The 27165-nt window shown below is 37.5% G+C and overlaps 2 protein-coding genes across 7 annotated transcripts in view; one reads left to right on the top strand and one right to left on the bottom strand.

Annotated features, from left to right (window-relative positions):
• Positions 1-866, bottom strand: part of TMEM63A (transmembrane protein 63A) — a 58934-nt gene extending 58068 nt beyond the window's left edge. Inside the window, exon 1 of one of the 5 annotated variants that reach the window (XM_081944124.1) lies at positions 727-866. Coding sequence is in view for 2 of the 5 variants with exons in the window: in XM_081944123.1 (XP_081800249.1) it covers positions 159-233 (75 nt within the window). In the remaining 3 variants the exon portion in view is untranslated. Of the gene's footprint in view, positions 1-158; positions 691-726 lie in introns of those variants that run through there. The other 4 variants (XM_081944125.1, XM_081944123.1, XM_081944122.1 and 1 more) reach the window with 4 other exon arrangements.
• Positions 867-1031: 165 nt separating this feature from the next.
• Positions 1032-26646, top strand: LEFTY1 (left-right determination factor 1). 2 transcript variants are annotated; one of them, XM_081944129.1, is made up of 7 exons: positions 1032-1139; positions 1803-1924; positions 18669-18720; positions 21388-21523; positions 22731-22974; positions 24028-24267; positions 25317-26646. In XM_081944129.1, exons 4-7 carry the CDS (start codon positions 21388-21390, stop codon positions 25654-25656), a joined length of 960 nt encoding a protein of 319 aa, XP_081800255.1. In that variant the 5' UTR covers positions 1032-1139; positions 1803-1924; positions 18669-18720; the 3' UTR covers positions 25657-26646. The 2 variants fall into 2 exon arrangements, with proteins under 2 accessions (XP_081800255.1, XP_081800256.1); XM_081944130.1 differs by lacking the exons at positions 1032-1139; positions 1803-1924 and adding an exon at positions 1233-1596.
• The last annotated feature ends 519 nt before the right edge of the window (positions 26647-27165 follow it).

Here is a 27165-nt window from a genome sequence, read left to right as displayed (position 1 = left end):
CCTAACCTTGCTTCCTCTTTCCTCAATATCATTTTTCACTAAACAGAAGTTCAAGCATGTGATCTTCTGCATCAATAATTCTCCTTTCTGAACTTCAAGCAACTGTCAAAACCGAACTTAGAGAACAGGGAGCAGCAGGAGAAGCTGCAGGGACCTACCAGAACTAGGGTGCAAAAATCCGGCAGACAATTAAGGCGATAGAGAAGAGGCAGGATTTTCTTTTTTGCTGCCATCTAATGGTCATCCGGATTTTGCAGCCCCGATCGGGGAGCACACTATAAATTAAGCTTTTAACCCTTGGACCAGGGCAAGATGACAGACAGGAGGGCGAAGCAAAGTGATACACGACAAATCCCCTCGGAACAAAATAACGACAACAGGTGGCAGGTTGGGAAGACTACGGGAGTCGCTTAAGGAGGCGGGGAGGTCTCGAAGACCCAGGACCAAGCCAGTCGCTCCCTCCGTCGGCTCCCTTCTCCCGAGGCAGCTGGTCGGCGGAGAGATGCGGCAGCCAAGATAACAGCTGCTGCCGTTCTCTCTCTTTTTTTTCAAAGACGCTCAGCTCCCGCTCTTCCTCCCGCACTCCGAATTGCTGGGTACTCTTGGCTTTCCCGCTTCCCAAGGTTGGCCAGCGCGGCCAACCAGAGCCTTAACGAGAGTATTTCTCGCACTCCCCCCTCCCCCCATGCCTACTTTGGCCACCAGCAGCACAGCCCCGCTACCTACCGTTCTACGGAAAACCAATAGGGAACAGCGCAGCCGCTTCGCTCTTGAAGAAAACAGGAGGTGACTCGAAAGCCGCGCATGCGCTCCCCGCTCCGGAGGGGAAACCTAGTAGATGGAACTGCCTTTTAAGATTAGTTTCGTTGGACGGGTTTTCCACAGCGGTGCCGCCTGCTTGCCACGTGGGAAATATTCTCTTCCCCTCCTCCTCCTCCCGACGTATTTGGGAGATTAATCCATAAAGTTAACGCTCTTCAATGTGAATTCACCCTTCAGAGGAGGCGTTAATGGTCTTTTAATGCTAAAATATTTAGAGCCGACCAAGAGGATGCAAAACTTTGGTCGACTCGAGTTTTGTTGCGGCGTGAGAAGCCCGGTTTAAGACAGCTTCTTTTAATACAGCACAGATCAGCGGGGTACGATCTGTAGCGATGAGGGGCAGGCAGTGGACAGATGGCGATTTACTAGGGCAAAGTACACGGGTTTCTCTAAATTCCCAGCTTACCTATTTGGCTATCCTTAGTTGGACTTGTAAATTGTTTCGCTCGTGATTCTCAACTTTGGCTACTTTAAAGACCTGTGGACATGAACTCCCCAGAAGTCCCCAGTCGAAGGGGAGAGGAGTTTAAGTCTATAGGGCTTAAAAGACTAAAGTTGAGAAATCCTATGGAGCTTCTCTATCATCCAGGTCATGGTTGTCCCAAAGGTGCTGTTGGAAGAGGCAACTGGACTTTCTTCAGCTTCTTGGATGAGAAGCTAAAAGTCTTCAAAGAAAAACAAGAAAAGCCAGTTGACTCTTGAAAAAGCACCTTGGGTTGAGAAACATTGTTAAGCAAAGACTGGAGAGGTTCCTTCCCACAACCTCTCCTTGTGGTAAGGCTTAAAATAAAAGGCTAGTGATGTTACAATAATGTAATCGTGTTTTTCCTAAAAGTTGTAAATGAGCAGAGACAGCGCCAATAGTTTAGAGATATTAGAGGGATAAAGACTCCATGAGATGGGCAATATACAAATTTAACAAATAAAATATTTAAAGAAATTTGTCCCATACCTAAGATTAATCATTTTCTCTGATCTAGATTTTTATCAAAACACCATTCTGATGCATCAAGAATTACCTTCAAAAAGCATTTTTCCCATAACATGGGCAATTTATCAACAGTTTGCTAAGAGATCAACATAGAGTATTGGATTTTCTCAAGTGAGCCATCCTTTTAAAATAGCTAGAGGTGTTTTTTGTGTATTGTATTTGCATATTAGAGCTTTTTAATTTTTCTCATTTGCCCACTCATTTTGAGCTGTCCACAATGATTTATTGTATTACACAGCCATTTCCGTGGCAACATAAAGCCTGTTTTAAACCAGGATGGCAAAGTGATCACTAGTACAGAAACTGATGATATCTAGAGACATCATCTAATTTGCTGTTCTCTTCCTGTAGATATTAACAATACTGGTATTTACCACAATACCAAGGGTCTACAAAAACTGGTCTATCTTTTTATATTAAAGTTTTTGAAAGGTATTACTAACAGGCAACATAGGGTAATAACCTTTTTACCTGACTATTACCTGTCTAATTTATTTGCAGAATGTTACAGTGGAGGAAAACTAGGATTGTGGGTCAGATGATATGTTCTGATTGTAATGCTAATTTGTTTCCCCCCACATTTTCTTTAATGAACAAGTATACTTCTTTCATTTCTTTACATGGCTTCTCTATCACTTGTGTGGAAAATAGATCACATTTTAGGTCATGCTTATGCAGAAATATTGAAAATTCAGAAGGGTTTATAAATTTTTAAGCACCACTGTAGCTTCAAAAACCAAAGTGAACACTGCATATGCTAATGTATAAGGTCAAAGCTTGGCAGCACATAGAAATATAAGTTCAGTATGGTTGGTCTAAGAGAACTTGTAGAGATCTACTTGGCTATTGTAATGTTGCATTAATTTACTATCTATTAAGGTGAAGTAAAAGTTTGGTTAAAATTGGTTTTGGATTTTTCTCACTAATGTGCATAAAGCACTTTTATATGAAAGAATTCTACCAATACATCTGTCATGCTCCATTTCTGACCTTATAAATTGGAGTTTGAACTGAATGACTTGTCATACTATTGGCAAATCCAGTATCGATAGTGAAAAGATAAAATATCCCTCAAATCTGAATCAGTTCTTGGTGACTTCCTGTCCCTGCAGTCCTGTAAGCATAATTTGGAAATGGTTTGATATATTCCCATTGCTTCAATTCCTCAGTGTAGACTACATGCGTAGAATAGCTAAAGTATCTGCCTGCCATCCAAGTATAACTAGATCTGGCCATGTTTACTTTTTCAGAATTGGCCAAAGTCAGTTTGGTGGTGCCACATAGATGGTTCAGTAGGTACCAAACATTTATTTTTCAATCCTAGCGATAAATGGAAACCTAAAGGCAAAATCTAATTATACAGATAAATTATTCAAATCTTTCATTATATTTTGGATAATCCACTTATCACTTGAGTAATCTTAACACCCAAGCACTGTGCACACTTACTTACATTTACATGTGTGATTGTATCCACATGACTTCAATTAGTGAGCCACAATACACTCCTACTTCAGAGTAAACTCAGCTTCTTATTATGCCTCCCAGCAGGATTTTCCTTTATGGATAATCTTCCCCTGAGGAACACATATATCCTTAGATTTTAGACAGCGGGTGGTATGAGGTGTTGTCCCATAACATCTATCGGTGGTTGTATTATTTCTATTACAGATTTTCTTCCAGTGGTGAAAGTGAAATAAAGATTAGATTATCTGTTAAATGCCTCTTTGTTAAAAATTCTAGTTATTACGATTAATTCACTTTCCTAACACTGCCTGCCTTTTAAATGTTTCTCCTCTGAAAATTATTTCACATGTTATGCCTTTTAGAATTAAATAATCTGTACAATTTTTTACAGGGTCTGTTTTAAATTTTTAAATTTTTCTTTTCAAAAATGTTAAATTTTTTAAAACTGTCATTTATCTACAGAATTCCTTCTATATTCTAAAGTAAGACAGATATTAATTATCTATGCTGCCCAGATCACCTAATAGGAACTCATCTAGTTCTAGATTTTCATGTGCAAAAAGAAGGGAGAGGAAGATTTGAAATAAATAAGGAAGCTTTATTCATCTGTATGTTCAATATGCTTATACTTTTTCAAAAGTTAATACATGAATTATATTGATAAATTATAGAACAATTCCCTTTTTTTTTTGCTGTTACTTTCTCCACGTCCTTCAAATGATTCCTTTGTTCTTGTCTTCCTTTTTCTGTGGTGTTTCCAAGCCCTTAATTCTTACAATTTCTTCATATCTTTAATCATAACATGGTTAAATAGATTGGTTGGGTTGAGTAACCTGTGTTCAGACTTCAGCCAGAAGGAGGGGAAGAAAAATATTTTGCAATCAGCAATTTATGCCTTAATACATATTCAAATACTTGAACTATGTTTTCAAATAAATTAATAACAGTAACTATTTTTATGGTATAAAACCTTTTTATTTAAATCGTTTAAACAAATACTCACTCTTCTGAGTATTTGCTTTGTAGCCAAGTTTTATTGACATAAATGTTGGCATATTGCACTGAGTTCCATTGCAGAGTGCAGTGTTTTTGTATGAATTTTTTTAAAATGTGGAATCTACAGGCAACGACCCTCAAATATGCATACTTAAGGGTTTTTTAATTGAATAGATGTTCCTACATCCAGAATCTGCCTCCCATCTAAATAAGATGGCCATGTGTCCCATATTATAGAGAAAAGTGCCCTTTTAGCCATTTTATGAGAGTGATTAAGAATGATAAGATAAATTGATTATCTTTCCTAGTATTGTATTTTTTCTAAGTTCTAGCATTATCTTAACATTTGCATTCATTATACCAAATAACACATGTTTCATGTAGATTTTCCTCCTTTCTCCTCTCCCCCTCCCCCTCCCCATCAGTATCTAAGTGGCTAGAGTAGCCATTAAGAAACAGGAAAATCTGATACCAGTGTTCTTGATATGGGGAGTAACTACATTGATCCTTGTAACCAACCTCAATGGTGTCAAGATAATAACTGGTCATCCTTACATTGCTGTGCAAAGGATACAGCTTAGTGTTTGCATTGTGATAGCTGGCGCCTATATAAGTTGTGTTGTTGGCAACATGGCCTCTTGATATACGTATGTGTCTTCATGTCATAGGGTAGGAGTTTATAATTACCGGTAGTTCATTGAATCCATTGGTTTTATTTGCTTTCAGCAACTTAGAATAGATCAGTAAGTTTATTTTTTGATATTTAAACAGATATTACTGCTAATTGTACATGACATAGTATAAATACTACTGTTATTTTTGTTGTAGATATTCTTCTGCCATTGATTTTCACCCAGATCACTACAAATATTACCCCTTCTCTAATTTGCAGACTTCAAAGGGAAGCTAAGCTGGTTTTGCAATAATACTTCACAGATCTTTAGCAGGGAGCATTTTCTACCATGTTTCTTCTGACTGAATTTTTTCTCAAGGCTGACTGAGAAGACACCTTCTAGAGATTGCAAATTACTTGTCTTTTATTAGCATGCAGATTGTAGCAATTTCCTTTGAAGGTCTTTATTAATGCATTCATATAACACCTTGTAGAACCTTCTGTTCTGTTTGCAGGAGCTTTAAAGTATAGCTGCCCCTACTGTCCCATGGTTAAATTAAGAAAAATTGGGTGGGAAATTAAATGTCACAGAGTTGGAATTATAGGGAAACGCTGTTGTTTTCAGAACACTGCATAATTAATTGTGCAAACTTAAGCTGCAAAATGCAGTGAGAAACCAATAAAGTCAGATTGGTACAAACTTCTTGGCTTCCATCAAAGATTGGAGTGCAGATCATTAAAAGCTTAACAAATCTCCTTTGTTTGTTATGCTTCTAATGTACTGGGATTTAAGTAAAACTATTTTGTCTTTTCCTGATGGGTGTTTTATTTTGTGGTGTTATTCACTTTTTAAATATTTCAGTGGATCATTAGGTCTATGATTGAGGTAAAAATTCTAAAATACATTAGGATAAACGCATAATGGCATTTCAGTTCCTGTTGTGGGAGATAGAGCCTGCTGTTATAGAGAGATAAGAGGCAGATCTATGAAACGAGATACAAATATTTCAGTTATTGGGGTTCCTACTGCTGTTTCTTCCTACTTGCAAGACTGACAGCCCTCATGTACACCACTCCACATAATTAGATAACCGGTGGACACCCTTTGTGAATCAAATTAATTGATATCTGCCATTAATTTTGCATGTTATGAAGAAAAGCACCATTGGAGCTGAAGCTGTTCTTTGCTACAGTTTAGGAGGGGATTTACTCAAGCGCCTTCATTGGTTTAATGTTAATTATTTAAACTCTTTTAATATTGTCTCATAGTATTGTTTTAATAATGTGTTCAGATTCCACATTGTAGTTTGTATATTTGCTCTCCTATATTTTTATGTAGTTTAATTGTGCAGTACAATTTCTGAGCCATAAAATTCAAGTTTTGATATGTATGTGTACATTTATTTATATCCCACCTTTATTTTTACAAATAACTCAAGGCAGCAAATGTATCCAACAAATCTTCCTCCTCCTATTTTCCTCATGACAACAACCTTGTGAAATGAATTGGGGTGAGAGAGAATTACTGGCCCATGGTTACCCAACTAATTTTCATGGCTAAAGTGGACAAGAACTCCTGGTTTCCCACTTTCTAGCCTGGTGCCTTAACCACTAGACCAAACTGCTCCTGACATGAGCCAAACAATATTCAAAGGAAGTCAAAAAAACAAACTAGTTTGATTTTTAAGGAATTGAACTATATTTCCAAACTTTCATTGGCATCCAGGAGTTCTAGCCATATTCATAGAGATCTTGACAGTTATATTGTTCCAAAGCACAGCCAATCTGTACACGCTATAGAATGAGGTGATGAGATCCAAGGATTTTTTTTCTGTTTGAAGTTAAATACGGCTTAATCTTAATTATAAATAAGATTTTTGCTGTGCTTGGAGGCTGTGAAGGCCTGGATGGGGAACAATAGATTTCAGCTGAACCCCAGCTATGAGTGGCCTCTCTTTATCCAGGAGTTTATCATCTTTGGTCTTGGGTGGGGTTGCACTACCCCAGACAAACCCAATGCATAATCTGGGGCTCCTGGATTTAACAGCTTTTGCTTAAAGAGCAGGTGGCAGCCATGGGTAGGAGGGTCTTTGCTCAGCTTCATGTTGTGTACAGTAACTCCTTTTCCTGGATGGGCTTTCCACCCAGAACAGAGGTGGGTTGCTCCCAGTTCGGCCCGGTTCAGCCAAACCGGTAGTGGAATTCATGCCTGGGTCGCAGAATCGGCAAAGACCCAGGCCTGCCACGCCTCAAACCGGTTCCCTAGCCGCCACTGGGCCTGTCACGATGTTAAAAAGTTTGCTAGGCATGAACTGACATTCAGGAGTTAAACTAAGAAAGCTTTATTGCGCAGGTCATAAAAAAAAAAAAAGTTCTTATCTGAAAGTGATTTATTGCGCATGCGGTTACACATTCCAAATTCTTTTCTTCTTTGTTCGGCTGCCAACTTGGCAGACGGAGCTTTCATTATCAAAATGTAACAATTAGTTATTTCTGTTTCATTTACTTTTTTATTTTATTATTAAAGTTTGTTTATTAATTAGAATACTTTTAAAGACTTTTACTTTTCTCAATATCTCAAAAGATATGCGGAAGGGAATCAGCCATGGTCCATTGATCTCAGATATCAGGCGTTTTTTCCCCTGACAACTTGGTTGCAGAGGTTGGTCGACAACTTGGCAGCTGAAATGGCTACAATTTATGGCTGTATTTTCCCTTCATGCTATCTAAAGATAACCGACTAAGCCTAATTAGCAATGTCGGAGAAAAAGAAAAAAAAGGAAAAGAAAGATGGGGCGAGCACAGATGAATCAGCTTCCTCTGACAAGGAGGCTCCCTCGGACACACAGAAGCAAGAACCTTCAAACGTATTCCAGGAGCAACAAAGTGCCGAGCCAGATGTGGGGGAAGGAGCTACAGGACGCGACATCCACGAAACGAGGTCAGTGGTTCCTCCTTCTAAAATATCTCCAGGAGATTATGAATTTTTGGGGGCCAAGCCAAAACTTTCCACTCTGCCAGAGCCACTCCATTCCCAGACCCTCGCAGATTATCAAACAATTGATGAATGGCCGGCAGAAAAAATATCCTCCCACGCAGAAAGCAAAGTCTATGAAATCTCCCCAGATGATGAGCAAGAAATGCAAAGCTATCTTGATCAAATAGAACGTTTCGAAAAATATGCCAGGGACGCGAGAGTGTGCTTTGAGGAGATAAGGCGAAGTAGGAGAAGCTCCCCCACTCCCAAAATGTCTGAGGACGCCATCTTGTCTTCAAAACAACAGCCTAAGACACACCCCACAGAGTTCATTGGTCAATTAGAACAAAGAGACATGTACACGTCACCGAGGTCACGTGGTCCCTTTGAGTCAACTGAACTTCCGCATACGTATAGACGACTGCAGCCAAAAAGTGAGGCTGCACTGCCATCTGCTGGTGGAGAAAAATTATTACAGCAAAAGATGAAGCAGTTGGACCAGATTTTTAGAGATCTGTCTATGAGTTTTACAGAAGCCCAAACTTTGCCCCCAAAGGTTAAGTCTTCAACACCTCCTGGCAGTGTCGAATCCTCCCTAGATGGAAAAAGGCAAAGCCAAAGGCGAATTCGAGGAAGCCAATTTGATGTTGCCACGCAAAGGCCAATGATGCAACCCCAGCATCCCCTGGTTCAACAACCAGATTTGCAACCAGAGCAACAAATTGTTCCGATGCACATTCCTCAGCAGGTATTCACAGTCACCCCCTTGACTGGTGAGTCCAAATTAAAGGAGTCAGGAGAGAATTATAAAGCCTGGGTCAGTGAAATTGCGCTCTTGCTTCGAAGAGAAGGCACACATTCCATGGTTTTTAATCCTCCCCCTCAGCCCTGGACACCTGTGATAAGAGACCTCGAAAACAGAGCAATCACGACTTTACTCATGTCAATGGAAATTGAGATCCAAGGTATCTTTCCACCTGATGCAACTGCCCAAGAAATATGGGCTATTTTGGAAGATTGCTACAGGCCCGTTTCAATTGAATCCTCATGTTTGCTCATGTCTGAGTTCCATGGTTCGAAGTTGAAACCTGGTGAACGAATTGGTGGACATTTGACCAAACTGAAAAGAATGAGAAGTGAATTGAGACAAAATGGCCATGTAATCGATGATATCCAAATGATTAGCATCATCATTAACTCATTGAATTATGAATGGAAAGATGCTGTTGCAAAGATTAACTACGTGCCTATTGCTCAACGCACAGTTAACCACGTTTGCAGACTTTTAGTGGAAGACGAAGCTATCAGGTTAGCTACACCACATCTGCAACGGCCCCCAGCATCAAAGGCTCCAGCCAGACGTCCCTTCCGAGGAAGAGGCTACGCTCCAAGGATGCCAAAGTGCTACACCTGCAACCGTGTGGGACATGACACCCGGGATTGTCCCCAACGAGTTCCAGCTCACGTCACGTACCAGCCCAGAGGAACAGATTCCAGAGGCAGAGGTAGAGGCGGAAGACAAGGTCGTCGTGGTCCAAGGCGTGATCCACAAACTCCACTTGTGACACTGGCCATAACCAACGTTCCACAACCTGATCCAAAGTTCGACAGACGTCTTTTGTGGACTTTAGATAGTGGAGCAGCTGTGCACGTTACCCACAGAAGGGAACTTTTCACAGAGATGGGCGAACCAGAGCCCGAGTATCGAGAACTGTATTCCTTCACCAACCACACTTGCAAGGTCATGGGAAAAGGAACTGTTTACATTGAAGAGCTCGATACACACATCCCTAATGTTTATTACATACCTTCAGCAACCAGTAATTTGCTTAGTCAAAGTCACTTGTCTAGAGATTTAAAGTTCCAGGTTCACCACCTCGAAAAAGCAAGTTACTTAGTTAAAAATGGTGATATTGTTGCTGAAACCATGCTGATTGGTGGTGTTTATTACTTAAAGCCAAAGCCTAAAGGGCAAGCACAGGCAAGTATGCAAACTCCAAAAAGGCACAACGCAGACCCAGAGAGAGTTGTCCCAGAGAGAGAAAACGTTACTGTGCCAAAGGCTCCTAAAGCCAACAAACAAAGAAAACAGAAACAGATTGCTCAGAGCAAGCCTGAGGGTCCTCATGAAACTGTTAATGTTGAGAATTCACTAACTGGTAAACCTTTGCATTCCAGGTGTATTCACAAGTGGCACAGAAGATTGGGGCATGCCAGTTTCCGTGTTCTTAGAAAGATGCCGGAGTTCGCAAAAGGTTTGGATCTAAAGGGGTGTTAGGTGTTTTTGGATTGTGCGGTTTGCAAAAAGGCTAAATCCAAGGTGGCTGCAATTCCCAAACACGCTACACGCCTGTCAACACGCATTTTTGATTTGGTACACACTGACATAGTGGGTCCTTTCCCACCAACACTTGGTGGCAGAAAGTATTTTTTAACAATTGTAGATAATCATTCTAGATATGGATTTGTATATCCTATGAGAGAGAAATCTGAGACCTTTCAGATCTTTAAAGACTTTGCAGCGTTTGTTTCTACACAATACCAAGTTCGCATCGCCAGAATCCAGAGTGACCGTGGTGCAGAATTCATGTCTCAGCGTTTCCAGGACTGGATGCGTAAGAATGGAATTCTCCATCAGACATCTGCTCCATATACACCGGCTCATAACGGAGTCGTAGAAAGAAGACAAGGGGTTCTACAAACCATGATGCGTTGTCTTCTAGAAGATGCCAATCTCAGTAACGCATACTGGGGTGAAGCAATCAAGTATGCAAATTACATTGTCAACCGTACTTGGAGCAGTGTAATCAATCAAACTCCTTTCTACATGCTTTATGGCTACAAGCCTGATCTCAAGAACCTCCATATTTTTGGTTCATATGCTATGGTGAACACTCCCTTAAGTCAAAGAAGAAAGGGAGGTACAGTAGCAAAGAGACTGAGATTTATGGGTATTGATGATAACTCAAAATGGTACAAATTCATTGATACTAAACATGTGATTGTCATTTCACAATCTGCTAATTTTGAGGAAGATATTGACTGGTCCAGGATTCATTCCAATGATCCTGAAGTTTATTTTCCTAGAGATGGTGTTCCAGATGCCACGCAGCCTGATGACAATTCGCAGGCAGATATTCCTTCTACCAGTTCTTCACAACCTGATGTTCCGTCTTCGCAAGCCGCGGATGCTGATGCTAGCGACGAACGTGAGGACGAGGATGATGATGATGAAGAAGAAGAAGACTGGTCTGTTGCTCCTAGACGCTCCAAGAGGGCCACAAAAGGAATCCCTCCACAACGTTATTCATGGCAACTGACAAAGTCACCATTACCTTTGATTTGCAACGTTACTCTTCCTCCAGAGACATTCACACAAATCAAACAGCTTCCTGATTCAGAACAAGACAAGTGGTATGATGCAATGCAGGATGAAATGGACAGTTTAAAGAAACTTAATGTATTCACACCTGCAAAACCTCCAGCAAACAAGAAAGTCATTGGCACCCGATGGGTCTACAGAATCAAGAAGAAACCAAATGGTGAGTCTTTATACAAAGCCAGACTGGTAGCTCAGGGTTTCGCTCAACGTTATCCTGAGGACTACACAAACACTTACTCACCAACAGTCAGAACTGAAAGTGTAAAAATTGCCTTAACCACTGCAACTATTCTTGGTTTAGAAGTTTTCCAATTTGATGTGGACACAGCTTATCTACATGCAGACCTAGATGAAGAGATCTATGTGAGAAGCCCTCCAGGATTCCGAAAGCAAGAAGGGGATACCTGGTTCCTGAACAAAAGTCTTTATGGTCTGAAACAGTCAGGTTTAATGTGGTATTTATGTCTTACTGACAAACTAAATTCAATGGGCTTTATTAAGTCCGAAACTGATGAATGCGTGTTCACAAAAAGATCTAACAATGCATATGAGATAATTCTTGTTTATGTTGATGATATTGTTTATATTGGTCCAAATAAGAAAATGAGTGAGATTTTTGCTAAAAGTTTGCAGAGATACTTCACACTAAAATCTTTAGGACACATTAGCACTTATTTAGGTGTTCAAATTGAAAAGACACAGAAGGGGTTTAGTCTTTCACAAGAAGAGAAAATTGACCACATTCTACATCATTGCAACATGAAAGATGCTAGCACAACAAAGACACCCATGCAAACAGATTTTCACAACTTAACACATGAACCAAGTCCTGAGTTCGAGGATGAAACACTTTATCGTTCAGTCATTGGTTCACTATTATACATTAGTAGTTGGACCAGACCTGACATCGCACTTAGTGTTAATCTTTTATCACGACACGTAGGTAAGGCAACACAATTTCATTGGTCATGCATTAAGAAGTTGTTGAAATACCTGAAACACACTAAGCACATGAAGTTATTGCTAGAACCAACACACACTGATCAACCAAAGTTGATTTGTTTTTCTGATTCCGACTGGGCGAGCGACAAGAAGTCACGCAAAAGCACTTCTGGTTACATGATGTTCCTAAATGGTTGTCCTGTTTACTGGCAAGTGAGAAAACAGAGTTTTGTTTCATGTTCATCTACTGAAGCTGAATATGCTTGTGTTTCAGATGCTTGTAATTCTCTAACGTGGTTTGATGCTTTGATCACAGATATCTGGACACGTCCGATTCGACCAATCACCGTGATGGAAGATAATGTATCTGTTGTTTATATTTCTGAGTCACATTTTACAGGTTCTAGGTCCAGACACATTGACATTCGTTATCAAAACACAAAGCAATTAGTTAAGCAAGGTTTTGTTAAATTGCAATATGTTTCTACACATGATCAGATCGCAGACATGCTTAACAAACCACTTGCTGCAAATCAACACGAATATCTGTGAAAGAAGATGTGCCTTAATTGATGATTTGATGACGTCAGCCCAGACTAGCAAAAGAAGGGGTGTCACGATGTTAAAAAGTTTGCTAGGCATGAACTGACATTCAGGAGTTAAACTAAGAAAGCTTTATTGCGCAGGTCATAAAAAAAAAAAAAGTTCTTATCTGAAAGTGATTTATTGCGCATGCGGTTACACATTCCAAATTCTTTTCTTCTTTGTTCGGCTGCCAACTTGGCAGACGGAGCTTTCATTATCAAAATGTAACAATTAGTTATTTCTGTTTCATTTACTTTTTTATTTTATTATTAAAGTTTGTTTATTAATTAGAATACTTTTAAAGACTTTTACTTTTCTCAATATCTCAAAAGATATGCGGAAGGGAATCAGCCATGGTCCATTGATCTCAGATATCAGGCGTTTTTTCCCCTGACAGGGCCACCACCATTTTAGTTTTTAGTGACTGTGCGTGCGCAGTTCACTGTAAATTGTTCTGCGTATGCGTGAGCCGGTAATAGAACTAGCAGCAACCCACCCCTGACCCAGACATTCATGCCTTGGTCATCTCCAGCCTATTGCAGTGCACTCTACATGGGGTTAGCCTTGAAAAGTATCTGGAAACTTCAGCTTGTACAAAACACAGCCATGTGGGCAATTTTGGATGCCTGAAGAAGGGTGCATGTAAGAGGCTGACATAAATTGTGTCTAGATAGTTTCACAACCATGAATTCCTACACCCCCCCCAGCCCCCCAAAATACAGAAAGTTGCTGAGATGTAATCTTGGCAAAGTGTTATTTATCAGGCCATATAAAGATGGAAGCAACAATAACTGAGGGAAGCAGGAAGGCTGAAAGCAATTTATCATGAATGCTTTTATTGTCTTCCTATAGGAAGCAGAAAGAATCAAAGGTCTCATTGGTTCCTTCGAATTCTATGATTCCAAGTCACTTTTACACTGCTATTTTTTTAAACAGTATTGAAAACTCTTAAGATAGGGTTACTATATCTGTGCTGCATAAATATGAAGGGGCACTTATCTCTTTGTTGTTCTCTAATCATTAAAAATGTAAAAATGCAAATTCTTTGTTTATTAAATGCATGTTAGGGAGCGCAACTAACATGGTAACCCTTGAATCTATATGAAATAAAATGTTCTCCTTTTATTTAAGAAACTTCATGTTGCTTTCTTTTTTTTAAAGGTGACCATATATGGTCTAAGGGATTGTCAGACATGGGCAGGAAGAATTTATTCTTACTCAGCTGGGAAGATTACTGAAAGCTTTTTTATCGAGTGGTATGATCTGATTCACACACAAAATTCAACCATGATGAGATTTCATGGCTGTTTTTAGCTTAGTGTGATGTGTGATTCCACCCATTATGGCTTAACATTATATGCAATCCAGATCATTGTTCAATGAATCATTACTTTAAAATTTTTGGTTTAATACATTTTGTGGAGTTAACCAATTCTTTTAGTCTAATCGATTTTAAAATTGTAAAAACTGGAAGGGGAGGTTTAACTCAATCTTCAGCAAAAGCAAACTAAAACTGAAATACACAATAAATTTAAAAAATAGCCTGATTATTCAATTGTTTATTTAATTTTTTTTCAATTTAGACAAAAACCCATCTCACAATAGGAACTAGGCAGTTCACATCATTTACAAATAATACCATAACATCACAGGAAATACAAACGTCAAGGAACTAAACAAAATTTAAATAACCACTGCATGGGTTCCACCACCCCCCGCCCCCCATGCCTGGGAACACATTCACATCTTGAGAGTTTTACCAAAAAACAGCATGGTCATAGCTGACCTTTAGAAAACTTCAAAAAAGACAAAAAATCTTCCTTTCCTGGGTCCCATAATATATTCTTTTACCAATGGGATCTGATAATTTATTGTTTTAAATGTATGTAAAAGGTGCACCATGCTTATCTTGCAACAGTGTTACGATTAGACTTAAACCAATCACAAATCCTTATTAACACCTAGGTTTATTGATAAAAGAGCAAACATTATGCAGCAAACAGCTAATACGAGTTCTATAAGTATCAGTTACACAAAGAATAATCTTTTATTTACAGGCATAATCAAGGCAAACTTTACCTGCACTTTTGGTGGAAAATGAGAGTCTCGTTTTCTCTCTCATATTTCATTCTAAGGAGACACTTTAAATCCCTTGTCTGACATTTTAAATCCACCATGTAGGTTCCAATCAACATTGCTCAGAAAGCTCACCTACATAATGCTTGCCTTTTCTTGTTTGCATGACAAAAAAGGAATAGTAAATCCAGCAATTGGAGCAGATAATCACCATTGTGTGAACTCCTCTTCAATCCACATTTTATTTTTTCTAATTGAGTTCAGCTGTTTGTTTAATAATTCTATTTCACCTGTGGTGGTCATAAATCCGCTTCCAATACACATTTAACATTAAAGAGATTTCAGTCTATTAGACTGGACACCACACAGAGGAGAAAACAATCTCTAATCTAGAGACTCCAGCTGCAAAAAACATTCCCCAAAGGCTTGGTTTACTATTCAAGCCAATTGGGGAGGGGGGGGAGTGTAATTTAGAACTGTATTTGAACTCCAGGAAAGAGGTATATTACTAATAATAATTTAAGCAGATACCAGCTTTTCTCAGCAATAATTGCTGAACCCAGCTCATAGTACAACATGGTCTATGTTTTACATATTTTCTGAAAATGCTTCTATTGTACAATTGCCCCTCAGTGAATACAATATTTTTCAAGAGATTATGCAGATATTATTGTCTTTCTGCTTTCTTCCTTTTTCTGTTACTTCTGTGTTTCTTAACAAAATCTGTTCAGAAAGTGAAGCTGGAATGGCTGTAATTGCCTTTTAATTATCAGTAATAAAAATAGGTTATAATTTTTATTGATATAAAGTACTATTTTTCCTCTGAAATGCTTGTGTTTATAAATGTTAGAATTCACAAACATCTTTTTTCCTAAGAATAAGTTACCAATTTTGTATTAAATGCTTGTCTTATGTACATTTTCAAAGATTGTTGGATAATTGATTCAAATCACTTTATAATAATTCTCAAATGCAAGTGAAATGATAACTGAAATTTATCTGGTGAAATATGGATTATGATGTTCTTGATTACTATACAAAGCATATGCTAGATTAATTAGAAGAAAATATAATCGTACCTTAGTAATACTATTATATCATCATCATCATCATTGATTAGTAAGGCAAGAAAAAAGAAATAATAAACTGGCCTATATAAATGAAAGTGAATTTTCTTCAAAAAAGGGGGAAAAAATAGATCCAGGAAACTATATACCTATCAGCCTGACCTCAATACCAGGGAAGATTCTGGAAAAGATAATCAAACAACGAATTAGCGAACGCCTAGAAGCAAACAAGTAGTAGCCAAAAGCCAACATGGGTTTGTCAAAAACAGATCATGCCAGACTAATCTTATTGCATTCTTTGACAAAGTGACAAAATTAGTGGACCAGAGGAATGCCGTCGATATAGTTTATTTGGACTTCAGTAAGGCATTTGATAAGTTAGACCATAACCTACTACTAGATAAAGTAAAAGAATGTGGGTTAGACAGCATCACCACCAGATGGATTCGTAACTGGCTGACCAACCATACTCAACGTGTAGTCCTTAATGAAACTGCATCTACATGGAGGAAAGTATGCAGTGGAGTACCCCAAGGCTCTGTTTTAGGCCCAGTACTCTTCAACATCTTCATCAATGATTTGGATGAGGGAATAAATGGGGAACTCATCAAATCTGCAGATGACACCAAGCTGGCAGGAATAGCCAACACTCCAGAAGATAGGCTTAAGATACAGAAGGATCTTGACAAACTTGAATATTGGGCACTATCTAATAAAATGAAATTCAATGGAGAAAAGAGTAAGGTTCTACATTTAGGCAACAAAAATGGAATGCACAGGTACAGTATAGGTGGTACCTTGCTCAGTAGTAGTAACTGTGAAAGGGATCTTGGAGTCCTAGTGGACAACCATTTAAATATGAGCCAGTAGTGTGCAGCAGCTACCAAAAAAGCCAACACAGTTCTAGGCTGCATAAACAGAGGGATAGAATCGAGATCACGTGAAGTGTTAATACCACTTTATAATGCCTTGGTAAGGCCACACTTGGAATACTGCATTCAGTTTTGGTCACCACGATGTAGAAAAGATGGGGAGACTAGAGTGCAGAGAAGAGCAACAAAGCTGATTAGGGGACTGGAGACTAAAACATATGAAGAACGGTTGCAGGAACTAGGTATGTCTAGCTTAAGAGAAAGAAGGACTAGGGGAGACATGATAGCAGTCTTCCAATATCTCAGGGGTTGCCACAAAGAAGAGTGAGTCAAGCTATTCTCCAAAGCACCTGAGGGCAGAACAAGAAGCAATGGGTGGAAACTAATCAAGGAGAGAAGCAACTTAGAACTGAGGAGAAACTTCCTGACAGTTAGAACAATTAATCAGTGGAACAGCTTGCCTCCAGAAGTTGTGAATGCCCCGACACTGGAAGTCTTTAAGAAGATGCTGGATAGCCATTAGTCTGAAATGGTGTAGGGTTTCCTGCCTAGGCAGGGGGTTGGACTAGAAGTCCTCCAAGGTCCCTTCCAACTCTGCTATTGAATTGTATTGTATTGTAATTATAAAAAAAACCATGCTAGTCTATGATGATTCACAAAAGTTGATCTGTTTCAATAACATTTGTGAGTATGAAAGGATGCTACTAGATTCCTCAAGATCTGATGCAGAAGACACAAAAACTGATGACTGAAAGAAAAGAAACAAAATCTCTATGGAGTCTTTGGTGTTCTTTGAGCTTGATTGTTTGTTTTGCAGATGTTTCATTACTTAGCTAGTAATGAGACTCACACTTCAAGGCTCACCTATGCTCACCTATGCTTATTCTTTCCATCGTATTAATAACTTCGTGCAGTTATACCAGCAGCTACAGAAAACATCAAGTCAAATCAATCTCTCATTTTAAATATCTCTGAACACGTTTAGTATTAAATTTTCTATAGTGATTTTTTTCATTGAAAATGCTCTCTGATCATCTCTCTGAAAGAACCTGCCAGTGTAACTCTTCTAACTGCTTGCTTTTTATTTGCAAAAATCAAAGCACTAGACAGATTTTAAAATGCCAGCATTCAACTAAAGTTGTGCTGTTGGTATTATGCAAATTTAAAAATGCTTTTTTTTAACTATGTGAAATCATCCCATGGAAAAAGTTCACATGAGAACAAAAATGTTCCCCACATTAATATGAGTTACATGAAACCAAGTATACATGAAACAGCATCCAATTATATCACAACAATTGTAATATATTTGTAATACAATATATGATTATAACTAAGGCACACCAGATTAAAAAAACAATCTTTTAAGTTTAATAACTGATATCCGTGTTGCCTGGTTTTTCATTTCCCATCTTTATTTTTCTAATGAAGGAAATATATTGTTTCAGATTGGAAGCCTACCTAGATTTTATTTGTATGGAAACTGGAGAACATCCTAATGAAGTTAACACATAATAGATCAGGATATTGTTGAATGATGTTTTGTTCTGATTTAAATATGCTTACCCAAATAAAGCCAAACACCATGATAACATGATGTTTGAATCTAGTCCATGGTAATGCTCTGGGCAAGGCAAATATTTCTGTGTATTAAGTGAGAACTTAAATTCATATAAAGACATCCTATTCAGGAGGGCCTGGAGATTTAGCTAGGCTACTGTGCCTATAAGTTTGGCGAGCCTTGGCAACGACTATATTAAATGAAGGTATGATTTATATTTGCCCGCTGACTGTGATGATATTTCATTGAATTTTTAATCATGGTGTTAGAAGAGTTGTGTGCTGCTGTGTTGTGTATACTTATTTTATCCATCTTAGGCTCAGTTGCAGCTGTTGCTTGGGCGGACCAGGAATCCAGAAGCAAGAAAAGGTATGTACAGCAGCGCTGTTGTTCAGCATATTGGCACTTTCATTTCAAAATGGGTATTCTGAAGTTGGGAAAGGAGCATAGGTGAGGCCTATTTTGATATTAGACATGAATACCGCTTTGTGGAATTCTGCACAATAAAGGTAAAACCAGTCTCAGCAAGTGGCAACCTCGACTTGGCTCCTGAGCAGCGTTGGGTCTGGTTACTAAATTGACCAGAGACCATCAAGGAATAGCAGGATAGACCAGGAAGTCAAACCGGCATTCTGGGAAAAAAAGCAGCAACAAATCACTTCTACGGGGAAGCAAATCCTTTCTTGTTACCAGGAAAATTACATTGATGTCTTTGTGATGTCTCCAGGAGTTGAATGCAACTCGGAAACTGTATTCTTTATAGAAACTCTATAGGAAGATTTTCTTTCTCTCTTGTAACTGCACAAGCTGGGCCACCCACTGAATGGTGGCAGATTCAGCATGCTAATGACTTAATTTTCTGTGCAAAGATGTGGAGATTAAGAAAAGATTAAACAAATTGATAGGGGATTAATAGCTATTAGGCACAATGACCTTGTGCTAGTTTAGGATTTACAATTATTCCTGACTCCAAATGCCATATGTTGGGATTGTCTATTATACTCATGTCCTGGATGAGAGCTTTTCTTAGACATGTCACTCACCATTGTGGAACAATATGCCAATCCAACATATTTCCCAAAATAATGCTTATGGAATGAGAGTAAGTGTAACAGTTTTATTTTTTAAAAAAAAAATTAAACTTTTATTCAAAGCAAAGCATTCAAATACAAACTTTAAAAAAGGGAAAAATACAAAAACAAAACAAAAACAAAAATACAAAACAAATATAAAAAGCTAAACAAGACTACATCAAAAAGCACATAAAGCAAAACAAAACAGACATATACATAAATTGTCTCCCATAGTTGAATACTGATAAATATATTTCAAAAATAATAACTCCTCCCCCTTGTGAAGGACGCACACAATTTGTACATTTCTACAACACTGTTTACCCAACCCACTTAGCCTGACATTGTTCTAGTATATGAAAACATTAACAGGTAAAACCAACAACTAAATTAAACTCATAAACCCTTTGTTAGCAATCTCTTTATTGTATTTCACTAGCAGAAAATCCACAATGGCTTCTGGTGTACCATAAGTCACAACAATCATTGTATCTACAGTAGTCTATCCAGGATCAAATATCAAATGTAGTAGTTTTCTGAAACTTTAAAGTAGCCATGTCTTTTTACACAATTAGATGCAAGATGGGATGGTCACAAAGTTGGGTGATTTTAAAAAAGAAGTAGAGAAATTTGTTATACCTAGGCCAATCTCTGGTTAATAGTCATTATAGTAATGTATTATGAGCAATAGATTTCATAGCTCCTGGAAAAATTGTGGAGAGGTAACAGTTATCCTAGGGCCTAGGCCATGCTTGATGATTTTTGATATATAGTCCATCTGCAAGAACAAAGTGTTAGAGTAGCTTTTCATGTGAAATTGTTCTTATTCTTTTTCAATGCATTAAAGTTGGGCAGAGCAAATAACTAGATATTTCAGTACAAAGACAAAATATAAGTTTTCCTAAATTGAAAAAGTAGAGGGGGGGGCTCTACTTTTTGTTTTTCTAATTTTGTAGTGATTGGTATTGCTGCAATAATACATTTTTTTAAAGATTGAGTTTTGTGAAACAACAAATTACATCTGCAAAATAGGACAAACTTACTTTTAAATATATATAATATACTTAAAGTTAGAGGAAACTATAATAAACACAATGCAAATGCATATTCAAAAGGTTTGGTCTATATATTTTTAGGTTTTAGAAATTAAAAAGTATTATGCAAGGCCTGGGAGATATGGTGTCACGATTAAGTAGTATTTGGCAACATTGTCATTTATAATGTTCACACACCTAACAACAACAAAATAACAGACCATAATCACCAGCGCCCTAGTATCAGATTACTTTGGAAAATTTTATTTTAATACATATCTCTTTTGACAAAAGATATGTTTTATTTTCCTAGTCAGATATAGAAATCTTCTCTAATTTGGAACTTTCCAGAGTGTCCAAAGTTTCATAGATATGGAATTTGAATTTCCATTTGATTTTACAACAATCTGCAGTTGATGGAATAGGATGTAATAATAGATATAATAATTATATAACATTTATAATATAATTAGTCTGCTGTTCCTCTGAATGGTGGCTAAATTATACTTCCACTGCCATCCTTATTCCTATGTTATTACTTAAACTTGGGAAGGTGTGACCATGGTTTGGATGTATCCAAAAAGATGTAACACTTCCACTTCCTCTGCCTCACTTCAGCTTGTGGAATTTGTTATGCCAGTGATATCCCACTCACTATATAAAGACATCCTATGAGTTCTCCTTCCCACTCAAACAGCCTGCAGCTTCACAGCACGATCTCTTCTCTGCCAAGAAAAACTTGTGCTGAGAAAGGAGAGATTTAGAGAGTCTTTTCCTATTTGATTGATTAGCAAATGATGGCTGTGAGTCTTAGCTGGGCTTTAACCTCTGCCCTGTTCCTAACTGCCACCACTGCTGGATTGAGCGAGAAAGGACTCAAGCAAATATTGCTGGAGAAACTGAAACTTCCAGATGTCCCTGCTCTCCAGATGACTGACCTGGAAAATCTAGTGATTCCAGAGAATATAAGGAATAAATATATGTCCATGCTGAAGCAGCACCGAGTGAAACGAAGAGCATTGCCAAGTTTAGCTGGGATCTTGAGAGGAATTCCAGGCAACGCAGGTAAACTTGGTCTCATGTTTGCATGAAGCTAAAAGCAAATTCTCCATCCCCATTTGAAATCTGAAACTTCATTAATGTCAATTGTTTAAGAGATTTAATCCAAACCACAGGAAAACAGGATTTCTAAGATATTTTAAGCTAAATGTATCCACAAAGATGAAATTTGAAGTTCAGAATTTGTCTGGAAATCTAATTTATTTCTCATAAAGGAGAGTTGATGTAGTGTTGATAGCCAGTTTTAAAGATTAAAGCATAACCTAGATATTATGTTATAGTATTGTTCATAAAATTATGTTGCTTTCCTTGCAAAGACTGAATACATTGCATTTGTTTACTGTAACACAATCTTAAATGTGATTACTGAGAAAAATATTTGCTATTTAAGCACATTTTCTCCTAAATGAGGCTGGTCCCTGCTTTGTTGAATAGCAGATGAAAAAATAATCACAAACTATGCAATTGTTATTTAAAAACAAATGAAGGGAAGTCCCATGTTATGGCTCTCACTACATAAAGAAAGAATTTTTTGGTGACTCAAACAATGAGAAATGCTTATAAAGGAAAAGAGATTTAATTTGCTATGAAAGTTGTAAATATATTATTTTTTAAAGTCTTGGAAATACATGATCCATTTTGGGAGAAAAAAAAACATTGATGATTAAAGCAATTTTGTAGAACAATTATGCTGCCTGGAAACATATCTGAAGGGTACCAGGTTGTGGAAAGAAAATCATGAGTAGATTTATCTTCTCTAAATATATGTCTATCAGATGACTGTACATGACCTCCATTTGAGATGTTAGTAGTAGAAAGCATTGTCATGAACAAATACCATAAAGCTTTTCATTGTTTTAAATATATATGGTTGAGATAGGTCTTACTAATCACTATTTACAATTTTTATACTGTGTTTATGTAAAGGAAGGATAGACAAGTGCAAAATGGTAACAAAAATTAGAAGGAATTGGATGTCCATCTGTCTTCCTCTAGAATTTTAATAAGTGATCTATTTCATGTTATTTTTTCTTAAAATAGCCTTTGATAATCAGATGTCTTCTAGATATGCTGTATTATACAGTACAATCTCTACCAGATAATTGAAACATCACTCCTCCAGAGAAATAAAGAATCTTCTATTTCCTGTATACTTCTTGTGGCAGTTGTAAATAATGATTTAAAAGTGTTCCTTCTGTTTCCATCCTCAAAGATATTTCAGGAGACATTCTCTATTCAGACACCACCCGTCAGAACCTGATCTTCGACATGGAGGGCAGGATTCCAGAAAACAGTGAAGTCACCATGGCCGAACTGAAGCTTTTCAAAAAGCCCCTGGACAAGAAACATCTGCCCAATAGGCAGTCACAAAGACCAGTCATGAATGCAAGGGTGACTGTGTACTGGGTGCAGCTTCAAGATAATGGCACTAACCGGACCTCTTTAATTGATTCCAGGTATGAAGAAGAGTCCACAGTCTCTTAGAGTACTCTGAAGCATGGGAAGATTATTTTGTCTCCAGTAAAGCCAGTTTAAAATTATATAGTCAACATAATATAATTTAAACAATGTTTCTGCAATTCATTTTTTTTTAGTACTTTCTAAGAACTTAATAATATATAAGCTGGTTCACATACTGTGTTTGGCTTAATGTAAGTGTGTGTGAATTCAGTTACTATTGTTAATAAATCATGGTTTACAGTTTGTAGCAATGTATACATGTACGTTGCTGTAAACCATGTAATCTATAATACCATGATTCAATCTGATATGTGAATGCAGCCACTTGTTCTCTTGAGAAATTATTATATTAGCCTTGAAACATAGATTAAGCCGGGGTCTCAATCTCAAGAGCATCAGGACAGCATCCAAAATATTGGGCTAGCCATACAAAATAGATTCTAAATAAGGCATAGCTACTATTTCTGGACTTCAGAGATCAAAATAATCACTCAGTAGTAGCAAAGAGTTAAAATTTTATGTGTCTCCTTAGTGCCATCTAAGAGTCATCCAGGTTTTGCAGTCATAAAATAAGGTACCATATTTGTCTATGTAGAGATTTCAATGGTTTTCAGATAGCCTCACATGATTTCTAAAAACATCATGAAAATTTAGGATCACAAAAATATTTTATTCCCAGTCTAGATCAATATATGTTATATTTTGGATTTATCAGTTGTATTTAATTGGTAGCAGGAATTACAATAGGGACCAGATTCTTCTTAGTTTTATACTTTGTATATTGTAGCATTAATTTAATACTGTTCTACTTTTCATTCATTTATTTATGTGTGTACCATTTCTGCATTTTGCCCATAATTTGTTTGAATATAGTATATTTTTGCTCTGTCCAAATATTATTTTTTACATTTTCTAGAAAAAGGAAGTTAGAGTAAAAGCCTATGTTAGAAGCTATTGTTGTTAGTATTCTCATTATTATTATTATATTCATAGTATGTTTGCATTAACCAAAATACTCAGATAAGCATTTCATGCTTTTAAATTTTTAGATTAGTTCCCATTATGGAATCTGGCTGGAGGAATTTTGATGTTACTCAGGCTGTACATTTCTGGCTAAAAACAAAAGCCTCTGGACCAATGCTCCTGGAAATTTGGATTGAAGGTGAAAGATTAGGCAGCTATGCCTCTGAAATAGCCAAAGGTGTGCGGTTTACATCACAGGACCCTTCAGATAAGGCACTAGGCAAACCGGAGTTGGTCCTCTACACTCTTAATTTGGAAGAATATGGGTAAGTGTCATGTTATTTCTGCATTGTGACATTGTTTCATTTCTGTCTTTCATGTTGGGAAAAAAAAAGCCCAGGCAGCTTCCAACCTATACTGAATAATATTTACTTGAAGCTAGGGTCAACTGGTTTTTGAGTTAGGTTATTTAAGATAGTGACTGTTGTGTATGTCCTTTACCTTGTTCAATTGCAAATAAATCCATGTTCAGCAAGACTCTCAAGAAAGTTGGCATGATCTTGAATTTTTGCTTGCTTATTTCTGAATAAATGTTCATAGAGTGGCATGTCTCATTTCACAACTAATACAAACACTTTACATGAACAGTAATACTTTAGCAAACCACATCTGGGAGTACTGCTAGTGGAGGGGGGGGAAATCTGGAATTAGTCTGTCTTTGATTAATTAAAATAACACCTATCAGAGGAATCAGAGAGTAATATAATCTATAATTGCTACAGGTATATAGTAAATTTATGTATACACACACACACACACACACACACACAGAAAATGAATGTGATGCAGAATATAGAGTGGCTTACAGTACAAATCTTTGATCGTCAAGCAGTAAATCAGATAATGTTAGACGAGTCATTATAATCTGCCTGACATAACTGTTAGAGGAAAGTCTGTAGAGATTCTCAGTCATCCAGGTGATAGTTGTCCCAAAGGTGCTTTTTCAGAAAGCAACTGTACTTTCTTGGCTTCCACTCCATTCCCCACTGTCCTGTCAGAACTGAAGAAGATTCTTGGATGGGAAGTGAAAAGACTTCAAAGAAAAAACAAGAAAGTACAGTTGCTTCCTGAAAAAGCACCTTTGGGACTACTGTTAGAGGGAAAAAATGGAACATGGTGAAGTAGTGTGTGAGACAAAAGCCAAGAGAGTTGAGTATGTAATCAATAAACAGACAACATCATTAAAACAAAGATATATTTTTGTTCTTGCCTAAAGTTTTGTATGTGTTAGTCTGTTTCTTGCTGAAAATTTTCAGCAAGTGGGTGCAGTCCTCATCCTACATCTTAGATAAATATTGATTCTGCTTTTTAACAGAGGACCTGGGGACTGTGGAGAAGGAAGCACGATGGTGAGATCTACCTGCTGCCGGCAACAATATTATATCAATTTCCGTGAGTTGACCTGGACTCAGTACTGGATTATTGAGCCAGCTGGCTATCAAGCTTACCATTGTGTGGGCAGCTGCTGGCAGCCGAAGAATTTGCTGCATCATTTTGGCTATGGAGAGAGATCCTGTGCTGTGGTCGAGAGTTCTCCTCTTCCCATGATGTATCTTGTCAAAAAGGGAAACTACACAGAAATTGAAGTGGCAGAGTTTCCTAACATGATTGTAGAAAAATGTGGCTGTATAATGGACAATATAGCTGTGATCTAATAAACGTTCTATACTGGTCAGTTACAAGGAAATCTTTTTCTGCTTCAAGCACAGTAACTGCAACCGCAATACTTATTGCTCAGAATCCAAACCACATGTGGTAGATTGAATCTACCTGCTAATCTTGTGGACACCTTCATTGCACAATTCCAAAATATCTTTTGGGGCAACACTTGGATTAGGCAACTTCAAAGATATAAACCTTTTTAAAATCTTCAGATTTCTTCATGAGGCAAGATTCTAGAAAAAGTGAATGGAACTGGGGAGAAGGAAAATTAAAGAAAAGCTTTGCCTGATCAGAGTTTAATGGAACGTAGAAGATGGAAATATTCAAGCTAAACTCTTCCTAGCTCATTGATCCCCAGATGGCTGGTACAAAGAAGCAAACAAGTGATTGTTCCCAGATGTACAGTAAATACTATTAGTTCAGCTTCAGATTGGTTTAAATCCACCAAATAACAGTATTCAGAAGAAGATACATTTTAACTGAATTTTGACAGAGGCTATAGTTTCCTAGAGAGAACTGCTGTCCTGTTGCAGAGCAGATTATTAATGCTAACGTAAAACTGTTGGTTTTGGGACAAGATTGGAGACAGATGGGTCTTTTACTTTATAGTTTTTGGATATGTATTAACAAGGGCAAGTGTATACTCTCCCACCAGACTCTCCTGAAGGGTCTTTGTCAGAAAAGATCAGATTCTAAGTGCCAGAAGACAAGTTTACCTGTGTTACAAGAATGTCCTATACATGGTATGATTTTTTCTCGTTGATATGAATGACAGATATTCATTTCCTATAAGAAGAGTAAAGGAGTATTTCAAGAATACCAAAAGAGTAGACATTGGAATCTATATGTTCTTAGCAATGGAGAATCACAGTGGATATTACCCATATAGCTTCCTTCCTTTCGCCTCTTACCTTTAACATGATTTTCTATCGTGTTTAAAAATTGACCCAGAATTTTATTGTCTTCTGTAAACAAAATCTTTTTATACAGTACCAGATATACTAAAACTGATCACCTGATGTTTGTTCTGAGGGGCTTATGTTGGCTGTCAGTTTGTTTCCAACTGAGATCTGCAGTGTTATTTATTAAAGCTGGAGATTATTTGTGTTTATATTACAGGAAAGGATGCTGCCTGTGGGATGATCTCTTCCTCACTCACTAAGGTAATCTGAAGAGACTACCTACATCAAGCTACTCAGTTTCATTGGGCAGCATCCCATAATCTCCTCTTCATTAAGAAATGTCTCTCTTTAAATGGATGTTTAACTATTTATTATTATTATAATTCATTTTAATAGTCTTCGTTTCATATATTTATTGTGTATCCATATAAAATTTTTAATTAAATAAATAAATGTCACAGGACAGACCTCAATAGTTATGGCATCTAGTATTTAAAGTCCAACTGATTTCATAGGAAGAGTTAAATCTTTACTTATCTCTTTCTGGCTGTACTCAATGAGACAACACTACTCAACATTGGCTAAGTGAGGACAAAGATA

Source organism: Natrix helvetica, assembly GCF_964273705.1.
Source record: "Natrix helvetica genome assembly, chromosome: 2".
Classification (NCBI taxonomy): Eukaryota; Metazoa; Chordata; class Lepidosauria; order Squamata; family Natricidae; genus Natrix; species Natrix helvetica.
The sequence above is the reverse complement of the archived record's forward strand: the minus strand, read 5'-3'. Positions and strand labels throughout refer to the sequence as shown.

Coding starts and splice junctions, on each gene's coding strand:
- LEFTY1 (XM_081944129.1), top strand. CDS start 21,388: ATGACTGACCTGGAAAATCTAGTGATTCCAGAGAATATAAGGAATAAA. Junction 21,524..22,730: donor AGGAATTCCAGGCAACGCAG/GTAAACTTGGTC, acceptor CCATCCTCAAAG/ATATTTCAGGAGACATTCTC. Junction 22,975..24,027: donor ACCTCTTTAATTGATTCCAG/GTATGAAGAAGA, acceptor TTAAATTTTTAG/ATTAGTTCCCATTATGGAAT.